Raw genomic sequence first — 23,627 nt, forward strand, 5'->3', positions numbered from 1 at the left:
ATTAGCGAAAGTCCAGTGGATTATCTGTTTCTTACGCGCAAGAAATAAATTGAGAACGATTAGCGAAAGTCCAGTGGATTTTGTGTTTCTTATGCGGAAGAAATAAAGTGAGAACGATTAGGGAAAGTCCAGTGGATTTTGTGTTTCTTACGCGCAAGAAATCAAGTGAGAACGATTAGCGAAAGTCCAGTGGATTTTGTGTTTCTTACGCGCAAGAAATAAAGTGAGAACGATTAGCGAAAGTCCAGTGGATTTTGTGTTTCTTACGCGCAAGAAATAAAGTGACAACGATTAGTGAAAGTCCAGTGGATTTTGTGTTTCTTACGCGCAAGAAATAAAGTGAGAATAATTAGCGAAGGTCCAGTGGATTTTGTGTTTTTTACGCGCAAGAAAAAATGTGAGAACGATTAGGGAAAGTCCAGTGGATTATGTGTTTCTTACGCGTAGGAAATAAAGTGAGAACGATTAGCGAAAGTCCAGTGGATTATGTGTTTCTTACGCGCAAGAAATAAAGTGAGAACGATTAGCGAAAGTCCAGTGGATTTTGTGTTTCTTACGCGCAAGAAATAAAGTGAGAACGATTAGCGAAAGTCCAGTGGATTTTGTGTTTCTTACGCGCAAGAAATAAAGTGAGAACGATTAGCAAAAGTCAACTGGATTTTGTGTTTCTTACGTGCAAGAAATAAAGTGAGAACGATTAGGGAAAGTCCAGTGGATTTTGTGTTTCTTACGCGCAAGAAATAAAGTGAGAACGATTAGGAAAACTCCAGTTGATTTTGTGTTTCTTACCCGCAAGAAATAAAGTGAGAACGATTAGCGAAAGTCCAGTGGCTTTTGTGTTTCTTACGCGCAAGAAATAAAGTGAGAACGATTAGCGAAAGTCCAGTGGATTATCTGTTTCTTACGCGCAAGAAATAAATTGAGAACGATTAGCGAAAGTCCAGTGGATTTTGTGTTTCTTATGCGGAAGAAATAAAGTGAGAACGATTAGGGAAAGTCCAGTGGATTTTGTGTTTCTTACGCGCAAGAAATAAAGTGAGAACGATTAGCGAAAGTCCAGTGGATTTTGTGTTTCTTACGCGGAAGAAATAAAGTGAGAACGATTACCGAAAGTCCAGTGCATTTTGTGTTTCTTACGCGCAAGAAATCAAGTGAGAACGATTAGCGAAAGTCCAGTGGATTTTGTGTTTCTTACGCGCAAGAAATAAAGTGAGAACGATTAGGGAAAGTCCAGTGGATTTTGTGTTTCTTACGCGCAAGAAATAAAGTGACAACGATTAGTGAAAGTCCAGTGGATTTTGTGTTTCTTACGCGCAAGAAATAAAGTGAGAATAATTAGCGAAGGTCCAGTGGATTTTGTGTTTTTTACGCGCAAGAAAAAATGTGAGAACGATTAGGGATAGTCCAGTGGATTTTGTGTTTCTTACGCGCAGGAAATAAAGTGAGAACGATTAGCGAAAGTCCAGTGGATTTTGTGTTTCTTACGCGCAAGAAATAAAGTGAGAACGATTAGCGAAAGTCCAGTGGATTTTGTGTTTCTTACGCGCAAGAAATAAAGTGAGAACGATTAGCGAAAGTCTGTGTCCATTTCTCTGCAGACCAAGACCATCAGGAGTTAGTTAAGAGTTCCGGGGACTGGAAAATATCCTCCAAGTTCCGGGAAATCGAGCCACAATTGATCAAAATCACTATGCACGGAAGGTGGTTTTGGCTACTCTATCATTCTGAAAATGATGTGGGGCTATATTTCGGCCTAGAAGTTCAAAACCGAGCGTTCAATAATTTTTCCTGTCTCCATTTCACTGAAAACCAAGGCCATCACCAGTTAGTTTAGAGCTCCTGGGATTGGAAATATCCCCCAAGTTCCCGCAAATCGAGCCAAAGTTAGTCAAAATCACGATGCGCGTAAGCCGATCTCGGCTACTCTATCAGTTTTAAAATGAAGTGGCGCTATATTTCGGCCTAGAAGCTCGAAACCAAGCGTTCAAATATTTTTCCTCTGTCCATTTCACTGAAAACCAAGGACATCGCCACTTAGGTTAGAGTCCCTGAGACTGGAAAATATTCCTTAAGTTCCGCCAAATCGAGCCAAATTTGGTCAAAATCACGATGCGCGCAAGGCGGTCTCGGCTACTCTATAAGTCTTAAAATAAAGTGGGGCTATATTTTGATTTAGAAGCTCAAAACCGAGCGTTCAAATATTTTTCCTCTGTCCATTTCACTGAAAACAAAGGCCATCACCAGTTAGTTTAGAGTCCCTCGGACTGGAAAATATCTCCCAAGTTCCGGCAAATGGAGCCAAATTTGCTCAAAATCAAGATTCGCGTAGGGCGGTCTTGCTACTCTATCAGTGTTAAAATAAAAAGGGGCTATAGTTCGCTCTAGAAGCTCGAAACGGAGCGTTCAAATATTTTTTCTCTGTCCATTTCACTGAAAACCAAGGCCATCACGAGTTAGTTTAGAGTCCCTGGGACTGGAAAATATCTCCCAAGTACAGGCAAATCAAGCCAAAGTTGGTCAAAATCACGATGCGCGTGAGGCGGTCTCGGCTACTCTATCAGTCTTAACATGAAGTGGGGCTATATTTCGGCGTAGAAGCTCGAAACTGAGCCTTTAAATATTTTTCCTTTCTCCCTTTCACTGTAAACCAAGGCCATCACGAGTTAGTTTAGCGTCCCTGGGACTGGAAAATATCCCCGAAGTTCCGGCAGATCGGGCCAAAGTTGGACAAAATCACGATGCGCGTAAGGCGGTCTCAGCGGTCGATTTTCAGCAACTTGAGGGAAATTTTCCAGTCCCAGGGACTCTTACCTAACTCGTAATGGGTTTGGTTTTCGGTAAAATTGACAGACGCAAAGGGATCGCACGCTCCGTTTCGAGCTTCTAGGCCAAAATAGAGCCCCACTTCATTTTATGACTGAAAAAGTAGCCTAGACCGGCTCACGCGCAGCCTGAGTTTGACCCAACGTTGGGTCGATTCTCTGGAACTTAAGTTTAAATGCTTGGTGTAGTCTACATGCTTGATGTACTTTAATTACCTGGTGTACTTGACTTGCTTCATGTACTTTACTTGCTTTGTGTACTTTAATTGCTTGGTGTACTTTAATTCCTTTATGTACTTTACTTGCTTGGTGTACTTTACTTGCTTGATGTACTTTAATTGCTTGGTGTACTTTACCTGCTTGATGTACTTTACTTACTTGGTGTACTTTACTTGCTTGATGTACTTTAATTGCTTGATGTACTTTACTTGCTTGATGTACTTTACTTGCTTGATCTCCTTTACTTGCTTGATTTACTTTAATTGCTTGGTGTACTTTACTTCCTTGATGTACTTTACTTGCTTGATGTACTTTACTTGCTTGATTTACTCTACTTGCTTGATTTACTTTACTTGCTTGATGTACTTTACTTGCCTGATTTACTTCAATTGCTTGGTGTACTTTACTTGCTTGGTGTACTTTACTTGCTTGATGTACTTTCCTTGCTTGGCTTACCGTACTTGCTCGGTGTGCTTTACTTGCTTGGTGTACTTTAATTGCTTGATGTACTTTAATTGCTTGGTGTACTTTACTTGCTTGATGTATCTTAATTCCTTAATGTAGTTTATTTGCTTGGTGTACTTTACTTGCTTGATGTACATTAATTGCTTGGTGTACTTTACCTGCTTGATGTACTTTACTTGCTTGGTGTACTTTACTTGCTTGATGTACTTTACTTGCTTGATGTACTTTACTTGCTTGATGTACTTTACTTGCTTGATTTACTTTAATTGCTTGGTGTACTTTACTTCCTTGATGTACTTTACTTGCTTGATTTACTTTAATTGCTTGGTGTACTTTACTTGCTTGGTGTACTTTACGTGCTTGGTGTACTTTAATTACTTTGTGTACTTTAATTGCTTGGTGTACTTTACTTGCTTTGTGTTCTTTAATTGCTTGATGTACTTTAATTCCTTAATGTAGTTTATTTGCTTGATGTACTTTACCTGCTTGATGTACTTTACTTGCTTGATGTACTTTACTTGCTTGATGTACTTTACTTGCTTGATTTACTTTAATTGCTTGGTGTACTTTACTTCCTTGATGTACTTTACTTGGTTGATTTACTTTAGTTGGTTGATGTACTTTAATTGCTTGGTGTACTTTACTTGCTTGGTGTACTTTGCGTGCTTGGTGTACTTTAATTACTTTGTGTACTTTAATTGCTTGATGTACTTTAATTCTTTAATGTAGTTTATTTGCTTGGTGTACTTTACTTGCTTGATGTACATTAATTGCTTGGTGTACTTTACCTGCTTGATGTACTTTACTTGCTTGGTGTACTTTACTTGCTTGATGTACTTTAATTGCTTGATGTACTTTACTTGCTTGATGTACTTTACTTGCTTGATGTACTTTACTTGCTTGATCTCCTTTACTTGCTTGATTTACTTTAATTGCTTGGTGTACTTTACTTCCTTGATGTACTTTACTTGCTTGATGTACTTTACTTGCTTGATTTACTCTACTTGCTTGATTTACTTTACTTGCTTGATGTACTTTACTTGCCTGATTTACTTCAATTGCTTGGTGTACTTTACTTGCTTGGTGTACTTTACTTGCTTGATGTACTTTCCTTGCTTGGCTTACCGTACTTGCTCGGTGTACTTTACTTGCTTGGTGTACTTAACTTGCTTGCTGTTCTTTACTTGCTTGGTGTACGTTAATACAGGTGAAACTTGTATTAAGCGGACACCCTTTGGACCCTCGCTAATGTCCTCTTGATATGGGTTGTTCGCTCTAAGCAGGTTCAAATATATTGTGCAATAATATTAACCCGTTTGTAACATATTGTAACATATTGTAAGATCAAGGACTGCCGGTAGCACAATGTCCAGTCATTCAATGCATCAATCTGGAATAATCTGCTTAGCTTTAATATGACATCGGTGAACAATGTTGACGGAGTCTGAGCTGGGCTTTCAGAATTAAAAAGCCCTTGAAGTGTCTGCTTATTACAGGTTTTGTGCAACAAAATGGGTTAATACTGGTGTCCGTGTCCGCTTAACTGAGGTGTCCGCTGAATGCACGTTTATTTTGGAGTAAATGTAAGAAAAAAAGGTGGGACTTGAGCAGGTGTCCATTTAATAGAGTGTGTCCGCTTAATATGGGGTCCGCTTAATACAGGTTTCACTGTACATACTTGAGACTTTTCGCTATCTCGATCGAGATGTTTTTGCGTACTGTTAATTCGTTGATTACTAAAGATGCGTTCCTTACTTTCCAGCTGTTGTTACTGAGAAGAAGCTAATTCAGGGCGTGGGGAGAGGGGTTTCTACCCTATATAAGGTATGTGCCGCCTTTTTGAAGGCTATGGCTTGTCAACCGTTTTGGTTTGAAAATGGGTAGAATGATTTCGCCGGTTTGGTCCGCGAAAGTATGGCTTAATTTGAAATAAACCATAATATAGACATTACTTGAAATTTATGTCTCTTTTTGTCGAGTTTATCATCTTCAAACAAAAACGAGAGGAATCAATTTTAATACCACGATAAAGCGCGATTTGCCTCGCAGAATACACTGAACGGTCATGCATATTTGAAAACAGCATTTTAGAGGTCAAGCCTAGAAAAGGGTATGAAAAGTGACATTTATTGGTCTGAAATGGGGTCAGGATTTAGAGAACTGGACGGCACGCGCCTGCCAATGATTCCAAGGAATACTGCACCCCCCTTCCGGTATTTGGGAAGCCTACAGTGTTTATTATTTTAAAGTGCTCTACAGCCTGCGAATGCAGACGTATTTCCGCCTGTCGCTTGTCTACACCGAAAAATAACGTCAGCGAACTCGAGCCAGAAAACGGTTCTGTGACATAGCAACTTTTGTTTTCTGTTGGCCAATCAGATTTCATGATAGAATTAAACTCGAGTGGCTCGCGGCTAATCTCATACCCAGATTTCACTCTGTTTGACCCTGAGAAGTGAAATCTCCCTTCTGCTTGGTCTTGGAAGATCTGGGTTCTAGATTAATTCGCGGCTCCCCCGCTCGATGGTCGATTAATAAAACACCAACGAATATTTCTCATGTTTTCATTCCGCCGTTCCTCACTAACCAAACGCCTGGCACAGGCTATTTGCAGTTAACTGTAAGTCCGCATGTGTTAATTACAGTGGACACCAACCGGAGGTGCACCAATCTCTGGTGGTTTCAAGTACGAAATTTGAAGCTAAAATTTGAAAGTTCTAACAAAAAAATTCTGTAATAGGAGATTTCGAGTCCACATGGAGGAGGGTGGCTCACTATGGAAAAGCACTACTTTTCGGCGGAGAGGGGGACAAGACATGCTTTACAGCTGAAGAGTAAATGATTGCCATGCCGTCCCACATGTTTGATACCAAAAGAAAATATTCACTGTCAGTTTTGCTTTTTGTGCTAATGTTGACTTCATAAAATATCCAAAAACACTGACGTTCTCCTTTCAGCGCGCGCGGATTACTCGACTTTTCGTCCTCAGTGCGCGTGCGATCGTAAAACTATAGGGAGCCACCTTAAATACTGATTATGTGAAAAGAGTTTGGGGAAATACAACACTAAAATAAGGTGGCATTGTGGGAAGCTTTATTATAACAAAATAGAGAAATTTACAGAGACCGTGGTAGTGTGAAATTCTTCAGAATGTGCAATGCTCTTACTTACAAACACTATTGAGTACAAGCTGAATAATGCGATAACAGCCAATATCCCTCATTGGCACTGTTCTTGAAAAACATTTGCCAGGAGTTGTAAAATAAGCCCTATTTATATTCGATTTTAAGTAAACCAGTAATATTAGTGTTTTAATATAAATCACTGACTTAACGCTTTTCTCAGTACTGTAAAAAAATCCAATTTCATGTTAAACCACACCTGAAAAAAGTAAAAATCGATCTACATTTGTCAAAAACGGGAACGGGAACGATGGTTAAAATTGATGAAAAGAGCATTTCGACATTATTTAGCTATTCGAAGGAAGATATGATTATCAATCTTGTTTGACCATGCAGTCGTAGCCACCTTAATTGCATCCTCCGCAACGCCTTTCGTTAGTACAATTACGAGACAAAGTCAGTTGGATGAATGATTTACAGTTCCCAGAACTGAATTGTCAGAGAAAAAGATTAATCCTCTTCAAGGTTTTTCTTCCAACTTTTTCCTTTACGGTTCCTCTTGCCTAGAAGATAATAAATTATAAAAGGTGAGTGCCTTTGTTCTTATTTGTTGTGTCTGTTGACTACTTGATCCTAGCAACTTTGAAGAAAAGTATCCAATGAAGACGCTTATTGAGAATAAGGGGAACCATCCTCGTAAATGGATCAAGAACGTTAAAAGGTTAAGTGTCTTTTCTTTGGCTCTTTCAAGTTAAAATACTGTGTATAATATGTAATTATGAATCATAGTTGGCCAGGAAATATGGGATCCGTAGAGTAGGCAGCATAGAGGTTTCGGTGCTTCACAAATTCAACTGTGTTCGTTCTCAATTGGTTTCAAATTTTCTGGACTCCTAAACGACACTGGTCTGTATACGAAAAAGATCACCTTCCCTGGTTCCGATTGGTCATTTTTCTTCGAAGTGGCCAAATTCCATGCAGGTCAGAAATGGGTCGAGGGCTTCATTTTGAAATATTTGCAAAGCTCTATTTCAGTGCCCTCCAAACCGTCCACTTAAGTTCTATTCCTGTCTTAACATGTAATTAACGGCCTGTTGAGTTGATCTCCGTATACTGGAATTCAAAATGCTTCATTGTGCCCATACTAGTTCCACTCCTTTCTACAGCTAGAGACAATTTATGTATTTAAAAAGTAATTAGTTTTGCTCTGCTCCACCCCTTTAAATGTTGAGCTTACTGCAAAATTACCCACATGGAATTGTTTTGTGTTGCTACAGCATTGGAAGAGGAGAGGGAGGGCAGCCTATCAAAGAGTTTATGTTTGGTGTTTCCTGGGTTGAGTTTGCAAATTGCTGGAAACGTTATACTTTTAAAACAATCCCAAGTGCGTTTGTCTTTGGAGAAAGCTGCTTTAGGTAGCCTTGCTGATAGCTTCAGTACAAGGCAGGAAAAAAAAACACCACTTGCGATTGCCCAGGGCAAGTAAATTTTGCTCTTGGGCTAGTGAAAATGGAAGATTGATAGTCCGGTGGGCAAGTGAAATTAGCCTCAGCAGTCTTGTTAAGGCCGCTGCACACTAGCCGATTTTTTGTCGGCCGACAAAAAATCGGCTAGTGTGCGGCGGCCTTTAGTTGATAAGGAATGAACAAAGCAGACTTATTGGGCAATTAATATTTTAGTGGGGGCAACTGAAAACTGAAATGTACTGGCCCACTGAGCAACAGGATTTCATTGTTTTCCTGCCGTGCAGTACCATTCATTTTCTATTGGTGCCATTTTGTTCAGGTCATTTTTCCACATTTACTTTGATGTAAAAATACCTGTTGTAAGACCTTGGTGTAGGCCATCTACTAACTGCTTGTCAGCACCTAAAACAACAAAGAACTGAGTCAATTTAAATCACTATTACTGTTACTGTTATTAAAAACCATAAAATGTAACCCCTTTACAACGACCACAGAGGAGAAACAAAAATGGGGTCGTATAACATGTGTACCAGGGTAGATTCTCATTATGATAGCAGTACTGATGTGCGTAATGAAATATGCATTTTCCTTTAAATCATGTGACCAACGACTACCTTTTGGAGTCCGAACATCATGCTTTCACTTTGAATAATTTACTTCTTTGATACCATCATCCAAAATGCCTGATGAGCAATTATAAATTAGGGACAAGAAAGGCGGTAAATAGTAAAGATCAATTCCATTGACGTCATGACGCGCGTTCCAGTACGACTTTCCGGCCTTGCTTTTCCCTCGTGTAAGCCAGCTGTTTACTCCTCATTTTAACGCTTTTTTCACTGTTTAAACAGCCTAGTTCGAAGATAAAGTATGGAATCATAAAACTCCGTCCAAAATAAATGTTTCTTTGTCATTTCTGCAGAAAATTTAAACGATTTAACCATCTACCGTGAGCGACAGTCGTATTTGTACCGGGCCGAACAGTCGCAGATGACGAGCTCCGTATGTACTGAGCTGAGCTATAACTGTTTTTTGCTGTTCAAAATGTATTTTATTAGGATCAAACTTTTTTCTTGCTGATCACGTTGTACAAACACCCTGATCCTGCTGTAATCGAGCTTTTTATCAGTATTATTTTGTTTTGTGGTTGAAATTAAGCCTGAGAGGCAAATCTACATAGGTCTCGCAGATGTAAAATGGATGCAGGAGAAAGAAATCCTCGTCATTAATCAAGCCTATGTGGTAGAATAGAATAAATTCCCTGGTTTTGGTGAACGAAGCCATTTTTGTTAAGACTCGTAGAGGCCGCACACGCCGTTGCGCATGCCGTACAGCACAATCTCAATCAAGTCCATCCTTCATTCATTCATGAGCGCGCACTTAAATAAATAACCACGCGTGACACCACGCGTGTTTTCCTCATTTTTTTGACGTCAACCACAAACAATTCCAATAAAATACCCTATTTTTGTGAAAATCTCTCAGAGCTAATCTAATATATTTAGAATAATGACAAATTACAGATTATTGGAAAAACCGTCTGAACAACCTTGACTTTTTACCAATTCAAAGTGTCAGGCAGTATCGTTTCCATGATGTGGAGAAGTATGAAACAATTTCACCAAAGGAAAGTATAAATATTAAGGAGTTTAGGTCAAAATGAGGAATACATCTGCCTGTCATTAGATTAGATGTTGCCATGGTAACGGCGTTAATCCAAAAGTTGACAACCAAAACATAAGCCTTATTTTAACAGTACCCATACTGGTAAATCTCTTCGGGTAAAACTTTAAGAGAAATTAACTAAGTTTCCTTTTCTAACTCGCGCTCTATAGGGAGGGTGTTCGTAATTACCCTAGGGAGCCACCTTAAAAATAACCAATGAAAATGCTTCATGGAGGCTGCTTTTGGTGTTTTTACTTTATGTGCACCACAACATAAATGGTAATTTTGCAATATATTGCTTATTTTGTTGCCTTTTAACGCAGCCTAACCTTAATAAATCAGTAACTGAAAGACTGACTGACTGATTTACTGACTGACTGACTGACTGACTGACTGACTGACTTACTGACTAAATTAATACATTAAGAAATAAATAAATATTATGACATTTACCTTTTCTAACCAGGGCAGCCTTTGTGAACTCTTCATCCAAAGCCTGTTGATCAGATGTTGATATAAGAATCATGAACAAGTACTGTGAAACTAAAACAACTGATATTTTACTAGGCAGAGTTCATACTTAAGTTTTCACTTGTATTAAATGATTCTAAAAACTCATCACATGTGATCAGTCAGTCACATTTGATGAATTTCGCATTCGGATGGTAATATTTACCACTAATTAACCGAGAGTGAGGTCTTTACGGGAAAATCTCAAACCGGGACCATGCCGCATTAACCGAGCAATAGAGAGTTTAAGAAAGCCACGACGGCAACGGCAACGTCGCTAAACAAAAGGTTTAATGAGCAGAACAATGACTGTGCACGCGCGTTATGATTCTTGGTACATTTCTTTGCCGTCCCCTGCAAAACAAGAACGTGAAATGGCCAAATTCCGCGTTGTCTGAACAACGTAAACCACAACAGCTAAGGTTTGAAATTTCTATTTCAAATTTATCTCTGTGTCCCAGATTCAGTTTCGTGATACTTTTGACAGTCATAAACAAAGTAAATGACTTAAGAGTATCACGAGATTCGTAGGTAACATATAAATTCATTTTTTAATCGACGTTTTCCTCGGCGTCGTCGTCGTAGCTTCTTAAACTCCCTAATAGCAAAGTCAATACGGCAAGGCCGTGGCTTGAGAGTTTTCCTTATGGACTGAATGTTCGAGGTTAATAAGTTGTTTATTATATGGCTTTTTGCTTCAGTTTAGCAGGCCCGTAATCGACCCGTGGGCATTACGGGAGAATAATGCCGTATAATAAGCTAATCAGAGCTCGCATTCTAAAGGCTACAAACACAAGCCATCTAACAAAGCGTTGTATTGTTTTTCCATTTTTTAGAAGAGAAGTTTTCATTCCTTTTCATCCACCTTATTGCCAAATTACATCATTTGATTACAAACTTCTGCAAGGAATTACTTTCCAACATGCCTGTCTGAGCATTTACTTAAACCTTTTGTGTAAAACATTGTGGTAACTGAAAAAACGTCAGTACTGTAGTGCTTTAATACACAGCTAATCCCAATAAACAGATTTACCAATTTGTCCACATCATCCTGGTCCATTCTGGCATTACTGCTGGTACCTAAATATATAGAAATCAACAAAATTGAGACAGAATACTTAGTTGTTTGAGCCACTAGTTGGACATTTGTATAGAATTCTGTATAGTTTCTTTCAGTACCTCTCATTTCAATAAAAATATCATGAAATAAATATTTTAATTTTAATTATTATAACTTAGAGATATATCATTGCCATCAGAAAGTAGCGCAACTATTGCATTTCTAAAGTGCATTTATACTGCCAAATAAAATTTATAATTTATCACCTTCTTCCTTTCCAGTTTCTGGCCCTTTAGACCTATGAGATTCCATTTCTGCAGGTATCAAAGATGAAAAGACCACAGTCAATTATAACCATTTGTCATGGTTTGAACATACAAAGCGTATTACAAAGAGAACTGTTATTTATAGCATTAATTTTGATAGACAGTCAAGTCCTTTTTAGGACATAATTTGCTCTAACTTTGTCACGATAAAAGGGCATAATATTGTTCCAAAAAGGTATTTTCAGTATTTGGCGAACATTCTGAAGTAAAATTTCGTCATCATCAACAACAGTCTCCAAAGGGGTTGATACCTATAAAAACAATAATCTAGAACTTACTTTATTAACATATTACAGAAATTGATTATAAAAAATTCATTAATACTCAATATAATTACTTTTGTGCTCTTGCCTGTAAATATGAAGAATCATGCAACATGCAGGAGTGAAATTTTATAATTTATTTTATTTTACCTGAAAGACCCCTTGGAAAACTATTTTCAAAAATTATGTTTACAAGTCCTGCTGCATTTTTAGTTTTGTGAATTTAAGAAAAGTTCAAAATACCTACAAATGCCCATGTGGGCCCACAGAAAAATTGTTAAAATCATACATCTTTAACAAGTTAAGGTTGTGTGCATAAATGAAACATTGTGTAGTTACGTCATTTCAACAGTGAATAAACCATCCACTTACCTGTTCTAGAATATAAAAATTAGGAGTCAATGGGTTAAAGTGAGAAGCTAAATATTACCTTGTCATTTAAAATGGTATCCACAGGAACTGAAGTTCCACTGGCTGCTTCTTCACTCTTTAAAACAACATACAGTGTGTTACAGCATTTTTTTCTTTATTTATTTATGGATTCTACAAGAAGTGATAATTTAACATGGGCCACGAGCATCTTTGTCAATATTGCTAGCACTTTACATAGGTGATGGAACTGTGTAGCACAAGACTTTAAATTTATTATTTATAATTCTATGAGTCCTGGATTTTTTTTTTTGAGATCAGGTGTAATGTCTCACAATATGGCAAAAGAGAAGGATTAAAAATTAATTTTTAATTGGCAGTACTTTATAAAGACAGACAGCACAGCTGTTAATGGGAACTACATTCTTTTGTTGTTACGATTATTACTAACTGTTAGTAAGTTATAACTTGATCAATTTTAATTATTTTACCTCTTTGAGGACATCCCCAAAAACTTGATTCTCTGGTTTCTTCATATGCTGAACGAATGTTTGAAAACAAAACAGAAAAAGTGAGTTCTGTACATTGACTTTATTCCCAAGTTAGTATATAGACCACATTTCAAAAAAGCCAAAAAATTATTTCATGCTGTCTGTTATTGTTATCTCAAAAAAGGCTTTAAACATGACAAGGAGGTAAAAACAATGATAATACAAAAACATCACAGAAAATATATTTTTGACAGACAATGTTATCTAGTAACTTTAACAACGGTTCAAACTTATTACTCAGGGGGCTAATGCAACCACCACCATGACAGAAACACGAATGCCACCAAACAAAAGATTCAATAAGCTGTATAAGGGCTCTGCATCTGAGTTATCAATCTTGGTACATTTCTTAAATCAATCTACATTGTACAAAACAACAACTTGGAATAAAAAAATTCTGCATACTGTTTGAGGAAAACGGAATCACTATCAATGGTGAATTTGTAAATTTTCAAGTTGGAATTCAACATGATCATATTTAGTTAGCTCTGACAGCTATAGACAAAGTGAATGCACACATGCAGATTGTCATGAGATTATCATTATAGTTGTCCAACACATCACTGTCTTGGCTGCATAACTAATAACAGTCAAATGGAACCAGGGGAACAGTAAATGCTAGTCACAGTGGCAGTCACTCATTGACCTGTGACATCATATATCCTCAGTTCCTAGCCCTGGACACCTTTGGTGTGTTGTTTACTATCCCCATCAAAAAATACTGTTAAAAGAATGTCACAAGTCTTCTCTATACGCATATACCTTCATCATTGTTGATTAGTATCTCGGTTGAAAAAAGGCGCCTTTGAACGTGCAAGCATCCTGACAACTGTCCTCTTCCTGGCAAAGTCAGTCATCCCACACATCCTCTTCCCAGTGAAAACAAGTGCTTCATCTACAAGTACTTTAAGTCCTAAGACATCGCCACACTTCCATTTGGTTAAAGATGTTTTTGGGATAAAGAAATGCTTTGTCTGAAAAAAAAAAATACAATTACATAGCCAAAATGAGATTGGTTAAACAGTATTAGGCTATAATGAGCAATGTGTCCTACATGTATGTGTGATTAATTCCTGCAGCCTGACTTACATGTAACTCAGGATTGTGTCATTTGTACATTATTTTTCACTCAAGCAAATTATAAGTTATTGCATTTGACATGTTATCCAAAAGTATATAATAAACCAAAACCAGATTAAGCAAGGCCTTTTCAGGAACAACGGAACAGCTTTGAACAATCCTGTTGACCACTGCCGTCATCTCTGCCACTTCCTCCTCATTATAATCAACAGCACTGTCTGCCCTCCCTTCATCTTGATCCAGAAGCTGCATGTGCCTGGGCACTACTTTCTCAGAGAAGAGGCTCTCTACTATATTAAGATAGGCTTCTTTCAATTGGAGTTTCCCTAGTATCTACAAGGAAACAAATTTCAAAATTAAGCTCCCTTGCGGTATTTTATTGATGTCAGTCTAAGGTAAAGCTATTACAAATAATTTGCCAAAAGTACATGTTGTAAGATTTTTTTATTTTCTTACTGTTAATGAATAACCCTCTATGACTCAATTCTTAAATACCATGACCACATCCATAACATATAACTGTTTCCCAGCTAACAGTCTAGGGAGTTTTGAAACCCAGGTTTCATAAATTTCATTCTATATTACTACCATTGATCTCATTCTTAATCTCCATAGCAATGTATGTCTGCTCAACAAAACTGTCTGTACAAAGATCAAGTCACAATCAAAAATATATAGTCTTGTGTTTGTAGCCCATCTTCATCTGTTGTCAGTGGTTATAGAGAGACTCAATTTTACAAGTACATTTAATTGTTCACAATGACTGCCTACTTTCTTGCACGATCACTGGCTTACATGTATTTTTATCATCAGTAGGAGTACAGACTCACAGCTGACATCATCGTGAACAGTTTCAGCGACATTTAGCATATGATTTTGCTTTCTCAATATAGCCAAAAAGTGCATCTAAACAGGATTAACAGATAGCTAGCCTGAAGATCAGCTTGTGAATATAATGAATTCAACTGTGAAGTGAAAAAGATTGGGTAAATTATTGTAGTTTGGCATGAAAATTTACCGCAATACAGTAGAACCCTTTTTTTGCTGTGTTCGAGTATTTGATGAAAATAAACTAAACTTGGGAATAATTCAGTATGTTTTCAGGAATTTCCCAGTGGAATAAAGGCCGTGATTCTATGGATCATTTTGGCTTAATTCAATTTAGCTTTTAACCGGTGTTTTCCTCTAGTGAAGCCTCCATTTGACAATTTTGGATTTTGTTAACAGTGAAACCTGTATTAGGCAGACCCCATATTAAGCAGACACCCTCTTTTAAGTGGACACCAGCTTTAATAAGTCCCAAATTTTTTTTCCCACATTTACAGTAATTAAAAATCAACCGGCATTCAGCAGACACCTCTTAATTAAACAGATGCAGACACCAATATTAAGACATTTTGTTGCACAAAACCTGCAGTAAGCGGACGCTTAAAGGGCTCATTTTACTTCTAAAGGTTCAGCTGAGACTCCTGTACATTGTTCAGCAATATCGTTTTTAAGCTGAGTGATTATTCCAGATTGATGCAGTGATCAACTGGACATTGTGCTATGAGCAGTCTTAGCTATTCTTTGATGTTACATGCTAAGTTGTGTTACAAAATAATTGACTATTATTGCACAACATACTAGAACCTGTTTTGAGCAGACAGCCTGTGTTAAGCAGACACTAGTAAGGGTGTCTGCCTACCAATCACTAGAAGGGTGTCCGCCTAATACAGGTTTCACTGTAATGAAAATAAAAAACACAGCAAGCAGATTCTTATGCATCTGTGTTCTTATTGATGATAAATTTGGTCATAAATATTACATTGTCAAAGTTGTATGGATGAAGGCAAGTGGATCTGCAGACTACTTTGACAATGAACTTTATGATGCAATTTACCATTAATAAGAGGACAGATACTTAAAAAACCAGTGTCAATTTGTTAAATTTCACAACTTTTATAAGACCCACATTCATAAATATCACATATTTTTAAAAGTATGGTATGGATTCACATACTTTGCCCTGGCATGGAAACCAGAATTCAAATAACTTCCACTTCTATAATATTACTGACATTTTGATAACACAGACAATAAACTCTACTCCTTAGGTTCAACTAAATTGAAAATTGGAGTACAGATCAAACTCTGAAAAAAAAAGGAAATTTCTCTTACTGATTCTCTAAAGTATTTTCAGAGAACCGAAAACAAAATCAAGATTGTCAGGAATTTTGTTGCATTACCTGCCTATATACTTACCTTTCCAGTTGCAAACAAAACAAGAGCATAATTCATTTGGCTCCTCATATCCAGTCTTGTTTCTCCCATGATGTTACATACATCTCTTTAAAAAGGTCATCTTCTCTCATTGCTGCAAAGGAGGATCCCAGCTCTATCAGTGTCCCTACACTGAGAAATGTCCTTTCAAGGACTGGCTGTAATTCAGCTTTTAAACTAAGGCAGTGTTCCAACCTTTGTTTCCCACCAACTTTACTGATAGGAATAACTGCTATTCTTGAAAAAACCCTGGAATGCACATTTCAAAAAGAAACAATCAATTACAAGTACAAAATACTTGATGCACTACACCTGAAACTGAGAATGCAATTCTCTTGGAATGATGGTTACCTATATGCAAAACCGTGTAATTGATAAACTGGTAAATAATTATCCATGTTGCAGTTATGCAACTTTAACATACTAATAACAAAACTTGTAATTATATATACAAATTTATACCAAAAAATATCTTACCGTATTCATCTATACAGGTGATACTCTGAATCTCCACAGACAAGCAGTGGTGATTAAATTTTTTCAAAATGAAATGATTTAGAAAAAGAGGAACAAACATTCCATCCTGTGCAAAATCATAATAATAACAATCACATTCTAACTGGCTGCAGTACTACTACAGTGCAGCTCAGATATATCCGAACCAAAAAATACGCGTAATTCGCGTCAGCCCAATACGCGTATGTGCGTATACATACATATATACGCACATACGCGTATGCATATACACATAATTATACAGTATATATGCATATGCCTGATTAGTACATGTATGTATGAGCTAACCTATTGTTTTTTCTTTTCTTAACAGGTCATTGTTGTTTTCAATGGCTTGACAGCTTGCCCCAGAGCAAGAAAGAGTTTTCTTTATTTTGAACACATGTATACAGTATATGCACATATGCCTTCAGACGACTTATTAGCAAAATGTAAGCTGAAACTAACATTTTGCAATTGGGCACTTGACACAAAATTAACTGACTGAATATTAATTAAAAGAGAGAGTATTTTGCCGTTAAATCATAAATTTACTGTTTTTTTGTCAAATAGAACTGGGGATACACGCTTCAGCAATTTCATCTTCATGGAGCAAACACAACCGAAAGATAACATTTTTTTGACGCAAAGTGAACAAGGGTCGAAGCAAGCAACTTGGAGACATGTGCTGAAACACCCAACTTTTCCTTGAAGAAAATTAAAAATAACAAAATGTGAGCAGCGCACCATAGAAACTTCGAGTATTTTACCATTTGAATGAACGGTTTGTGTCAGATACATGTACATGTATAATGGGAGATATCATTTTTCCACAAGGTCTTCGGAATACTTCAAAGTAGCCTTCAAACAGTAAACATCTCGCAAGCGACTTGCTGACGCATGCTGAAACACAGAACTTTTCCCTGAAGAAAAAAAATAACTAGATGTGAGCAGCGCGCCATAGCAACTTTGGTAAACAATTCTTTGGCTAAAGAAGGATTATTTCACAGTTTAAATGAACCAGAGATATCATTTTTTCAAAAAGGATCCTCAGAACGGTTCAGACAATAAACATTTTGCAAATGACTTGCCAATGCGTGTCAAAACACAGAACTTTTTCTTGCAGAAAAAATAACTAAACATGAGCAGCGCACCATAGAAACTTGGATAGACAATTTTTTCGTCAAGGAAAGAGTATTTTACCATTTGAATAAATGATCTGTGTCAAATATAACCAGAGATTTTATTTTTTTGACTAGGATCTTCAGAACGCTTAATTCAGACAAAGAAACATTTGCAAACAACTTGCCGACACATGCTGAAACATAGATCTTTACTTGTAAAAACATAGAGTTCACGTGTTAAAATAGGGAGTTCAAGAGACTGCTTCAATTTTCTTCCCATTTTTGGTAGCTAAAGATCAAGCAAGTGTTAATAAACGGTAGTTTGTCAGCGAATTTGCGAAGTGATTGAAAACTCAAAATATAATAGCTTTCATTGATTGGCACGATGTTTTAACAATATGCAAATTTCGCTTTGAAACATTTTCATTCCCAGAAATATAATGTCCTTTGTTTGACTAACAATGCTTCACATAAAGAAACCTATGGGAATGCATAACAAAGAGACATATATGCATGTATATACGTGTATATGTGGGCATATACACGCACATATGTGTGCGTATTGATGTACGCGTATATGCAAAATATGGTCGTATAAAATGCGTATGCGTAGTTTGCATATATCTGAGCTGCACTGTAATTTGGGGTACCTAACTAACCTAGCAAGAAATCAGGCAGGCTCCTAAGTGCATACAACTATATTGGAAGTAAGTAATATACTAGGCTAAATAAAAATACATATGATTAAACAAGGGTAAATAGATTATGATGAAACATTCAAAAGTTTTAGTGGCAATGTATAAAATATAGTGCTAGCAATTATAACTGATCTGTTGTTTCTGGTTGTTTCTAGCTATAATTAGTACACTAGTACAATTTGTTAGTTTTATAACATTGGCTAACATGTACGGTCAACGGCCTTAAACCAGCTTACACATAAACTATCACGATGTAGCAGGATGTATCCTGCTACATCGCTGCCAGTCATTAGCAGATAGCAGACTGAAGTTTGAATTAATAGTGAGAACGATTATGGAAAGTCCAGTGGATTATGTGTTTCTTACGCGCAAGAAATAAAGTGAGAACGATTAGGGAAAGTCCAGTGGATTTTGTGTTTCTGACGCGCAAGAAATACAGTGAGAACGATTAGCGAAAGTCCAGTGGATTATGTGTTTCTTACGCGCAAGAAATAAAGTGAGAACGATTATGGAAAGTCCAGTGGATTTTGTGTTTCTTACGCGCAAGAAATCAAGTGACCACGATTAGCGAAAGTCCAGTGGATTTTGTCTTTCTTACGCGCAAGAAATAAAGTGAGAACGATTAGCGAAAGTCCAGTGGATTATGTGTTTCTTACGCGCAAGAAATAAAGTGAGAACGATGAGCGAAAGTCCAGTGGATTTTGTGTTTCTTACGCGGAAGAAATAAAGTGAGAACGATTAGCGAAAGTCCAGTGGATTTTGTGTTTCTTACGCGCAAGAAATAAAGTGAGAACGATTAGCGAAAGTCCAGTGGATTTTGTGTTTCTTACGCGCAAGAAATAAAGTGAGAACGATTAGCGAAAGTCCAGTGGATTTTGTGTTTCTTACGCGATAGAAATAAAGTGAGAACGATTAGGGAAAGTCCAGTGGATTTTGTGTTTCTGACGCGCAAGAAATACAGTGAGAACGATTAGCGAAAGTCCAGTGGATTATGTGTTTCTTACGCGCAAGAAATAAAGTGAGAACGATTAGCGAAAGTCCAGTGGATTTTGTGTTTCTTACGCGCAAGAAATAAAGTGAGAACGATTAGCGAAAGTCCAGTGGATTTTGTGTTTCTTACGCGCAAGAAATAAAGTGAGAACGATTAGGGAAAGTCCAGTGGATTTTGTGTTTCTTACGCGCAAGAAATAAAGTGAGAACGATTAGCGAAAGTCCAGTGGAATATGTGTTTCTTACCCGCAAGAAATAAAGTGAGAACGATTAGGGAAAGTCCAGTGGATTTTGGGTTTCTTACGCGCAAGAAATAAAGTGCGAACGATTAGCGAAAGTCCAGTGGATTTTGTGTTTCTTACGCGCAAGAAATAAAGTGAGAACGATTAGCGAAAGTCCAGTGGATTTTGTGTTTCTTACGCGCAAGAAATAAAGTGAGAACGATTAGGGAAAGTCCAGTGGATTTTGTGTTTCTGACGCGCAAGAAATACAGTGAGAACGATTAGCGAAAGTCCAGTGGATTATGTGTTTCTTACGCGCAAGAAATAAAGTGAGAACGATTAGCGAAAGTCCAGTGGAATATGTGTTTCTTACCCGCAAGAAATAAAGTGAGAACGATTAGGGAAAGTCCAGTGGATTTTGGGTTTCTTACGCGCAAGAAATAAAGTGCGAACGATTAGCGAAAGTCCAGCGGATTTTGTGTTTCTTACGCGCAAGAAATAAAGTGAGAACGATTAGCGAAAGTCCAGTGGATTTTGTGTTTCTTACGCGCAAGAAATAAAGTGACAACGATTAGGGAAAGTCCAGTGGATTTTGTGTTTCTGACGCGCAAGAAATACAGTGAGAACGATTAGCGAAAGTCCAGTGGATTATGTGTTTCTTACGCGCAAGAAATAAAGTGAGAACGATTAGCGAAAGTCCAGTGGATTTTGTGTTTCTTACGCGCAAGAAATAAAGTGAGAACGATTAGCGAAAGTCCAGTGGATTTTGTGTTTCTTACGCGCAAGAAATAAAGTGAGAACGATTAGGGAAAGTCCAGTGGATTTTGTGTTTCTTACGCGCAAGAAATAAAGTGAGAACGATTAGCGAAAGTCCAGTGGAATATGTGTTTCTTACCCGCAAGAAATAAAGTGAGAACGATTAGGGAAAGTCCAGTGGATTTTGGGTTTCTTACGCGCAAGAAATAAAGTGCGAACGATTAGCGAAAGTCCAGTGGATTTTGTGTTTCTTACGCGCAAGAAATAAAGTGAGAACGATTAGCGAAAGTCCAGTGGATTTTGTGTTTCTTACGCGCAAGAAATAAAGTGAGAACGATTAGCGAAAGTCCAGTGGAATATGTGTTTCTTACCCGCAAGAAATAAAGTGAGAACGATTATGGAAAGTCCAGTGGATTTTGTGTTTCTTACGCGCAAGAAATAAAGTGAGAACGATTAGGGAAAGGCCAGTGGATTTTGTGTTTCTTACGCGCAAGAAATAAAGTGACAACGATTATGGAAAGTCCAGTGGATTATGTGTTTCTTACGCGCAAGAAATAAAGTGAGAACGATTAGCGAAAGTCCAGTGGATTTTGTGTTTCTTACGCGCAAGAAATAAAGTAACAACGATTAGCGAAAGTCCAGTGGATTTTGTGTTTCTTACGCGCAAGAAATAAAGTGAGAACGATTAGCGAAAGTCCAGTGGATTTTGTGTTTCTGACGCGCAAGAAATACAGTGAGAACGATTAGCGAAAGTCCAGTGGATTATGTGTTTCTTACGCGCAAGAAATAAAGTGACAACGATTAGCGAAAGTCCAGTGGAATATGTGCTTCTTACCCGCAAGAAATAAAGTGAGAACGATTAGCGAAAGTCCAGTGGATTTTGTGTTTCTTACGCGGAAGAAATAAAGTGAGAACGATTAGCGAAAGTCCAGTGGATTTTGTGTTTCTTACGCGCAAGAAATAAAGTGAGAACGATTAGCGAAAGTCCAGTGGAATATGTGTTTCTTACCCGCAAGAAATAAAGTGAGAACGATTAGGGAAAGTCCAGTGGATTTTGTGTTTCTTACGCGCAAGAAATAAAGTGAGAACGATTAGCGAAAGTCCAGTGGATTTTGTGTTTCTTACGCGCAAGAAATAAAGTGAGAACGATTAGCGAAAGTCCAGTGGATTTTGTGTTTCTTACGCGCAAGAAATAAAGTGAGAACGATTAGCGAAAGTCCAGTGGATTTTGTGTTTCTTACGCGCAAGAAATAAAGTGACAACGATTATGGAAAGTCCAGTGGATTATGTGTTTCTTACGCGCCAGAAATAAAGTGAGAACGATTAGCGAAAGTCCAGTGGATTTTGTGTTTCTGACGCGCAAGAAATACAGTGAGAACGATTAGCGAAAGTCCAGTGGATTATGTGTTTCTTACGCGCAAGAAATAAAGTGACAACGATTAGCGAAAGTCCAGTGGATTTTGTGTTTCTTACGCGCAAGAAATAAAGTGACAACGATTAGCGAAAGTCCAGTGGATTTTGTGTTTCTTACGCGGAAGAAATAAAGTGAGAACGATTAGCGAAAGTCCAGTGGATTATGTGTTTCTTACGCGCAAGAAATAAAGTGAGAACGATTAGCGAAAGTCCAGTGGATTTTGTGTTTCTTACGCGCAAGAAATAAAGTGAGAACGATTAGGGAAAGTCCAGTGGATTTTGTGTTTCTTACGCGCAAGAAATAAAGTGAGAACGATTATGGAAAGTCCATTGGATTATGTGTTTCTTACGCGCAAGAAATAAAGTGAGAACGATTAGGGAAAGTCCAGTGGATTTTGTGTTTCTGACGCGCAAGAAATACAGTGAGAACGATTAGCGAAAGTCCAGTGGATTATGTGTTTCTTACGCGCAAGAAATAAAGTGAGAACGATTAGCGAAAGTCCAGTGGATTTTGTGTTTCTTACGCGCAAGAAATAAAGTGAGAACGATTAGCGAAAGTCCAGTGGATTTTGTCTTTCTTACGCGCAAGAAAAAAAGTGAGAACGATGAGCGAAAGTCCAGTGGATTTTGTGTTTCTTACGCGCAAGAAATAAAGTGAGAACGATTAGCGAAAGTCCAGTGGATTTTGTGTTTCTTACGCGCAAGAAATAAAGTGAGAACGATTAGGGAAAGTCCAGTGGATTTTGTGTTTCTGACGCGCAAGAAATACAGTGAGAACGATTAGCGAAAGTCCAGTGGATTATGTGTTTCTTACGCGCAAGAAATAAAGTGAGAACGATTAGCGAAAGTCCAGTGGATTTTGTGTTTCTTACGCGCAAGAAATAAAGTGACAACGATTAGCGAAAGTCCAGTGGATTTTGTGTTTCTTACGCGCAAGAAATAAAGTGAGAACGATTAGCGAAAGTCCAGTGGATTTTGTGTTTCTTACGCGCAAGAAATAAAGTGACAACGATTACCGAAAGTCCAGTAGATTTTGTGTTTCTTACGCGCAAGAAATAAAGTGAGAACGATTAGGGAAAGTCCAGTGGATTTTGTGTTTCTGACGCGCAAGAAATACAGTGAGAACGATTAGCGAAAGTCCAGTGGATTATGTGTTTCTTACGCGCAAGAAATAAAGTGAGAACGATTAGCGAAACTCCAGTGGATTTTGTGTTTCTTATGCGCAAGAAATAAAGTGACAACGATTAGCGAAAGTCCAGTGGAATATGTGTTTCTTACCCGCAAGAAATAAAGTGAGAACGATTAGCGAAAGTCCAGTGGATTTTGTGTTTCTTACGCGCAAGAAATAAAGTGAGAACGATTAGCGAAAGTCCAGTGGATTTTGTGTTTCTTACGCGCAAGAAATAAAGTGAGAACGATTAGGGAAAGTCCAGTGGATTTTGTGTTTCTGACGCGCAAGAAATACAGTGAGAACGATTAGCGAAAGTCCAGTGGATTATGTGTTTCTTACGCGCAAGAAATAAAGTGAGAACGATTAGCGAAAGTCCAGTGGATTTTGTGTTTCTTACGCGCAAGAAATAAAGTGAGAACGATTAGGGAAAGTCCAGTGGATTTTGTGTTTCTGACGCGCAAGAAATACAGTGAGAACGATTAGCGAAAGTCCAGTGGATTATGTGTTTCTTACGCGCAAGAAATAAAGTGAGAACGATTAGCGAAAGTCCAGTGGATTTTGTGTTTCTTACGCGCAAGAAAT

At 37.7% G+C, this 23,627-nt stretch overlaps 1 protein-coding gene and 1 pseudogene across 1 annotated transcript; one reads left to right on the forward strand and one right to left on the reverse strand.

The window, feature by feature from the left end:
- The first annotated feature begins 3,137 nt into the window (after positions 1–3,137).
- LOC149095530 (uncharacterized) lies at positions 3,138–5,015 on the forward strand (annotated as a pseudogene).
- Positions 5,016–13,960: 8,945 nt separating this feature from the next.
- On the reverse strand, positions 13,961–16,887 carry LOC149095531 (uncharacterized). Its single transcript, XM_089281878.1, has 2 exons — positions 16,160–16,887; positions 13,961–14,248 (listed from the first exon to the last, which is right to left on the reverse strand). The coding sequence occupies exons 1-2, from the start codon at positions 16,226–16,228 to the stop codon at positions 13,961–13,963; spliced, it is 357 nt and encodes a 118-aa protein (XP_089138004.1). The 5' UTR covers positions 16,229–16,887.
- Between the last annotated feature and the right edge of the window lie 6,740 nt (positions 16,888–23,627).

Source organism: Orbicella faveolata, unplaced genomic scaffold (assembly GCF_042242905.1).
Source record: "Orbicella faveolata isolate gen_17 unplaced genomic scaffold, um_ofav_v1 contig_50, whole genome shotgun sequence".
NCBI lineage: Eukaryota > Metazoa > Cnidaria > Anthozoa > Scleractinia > Merulinidae > Orbicella > Orbicella faveolata.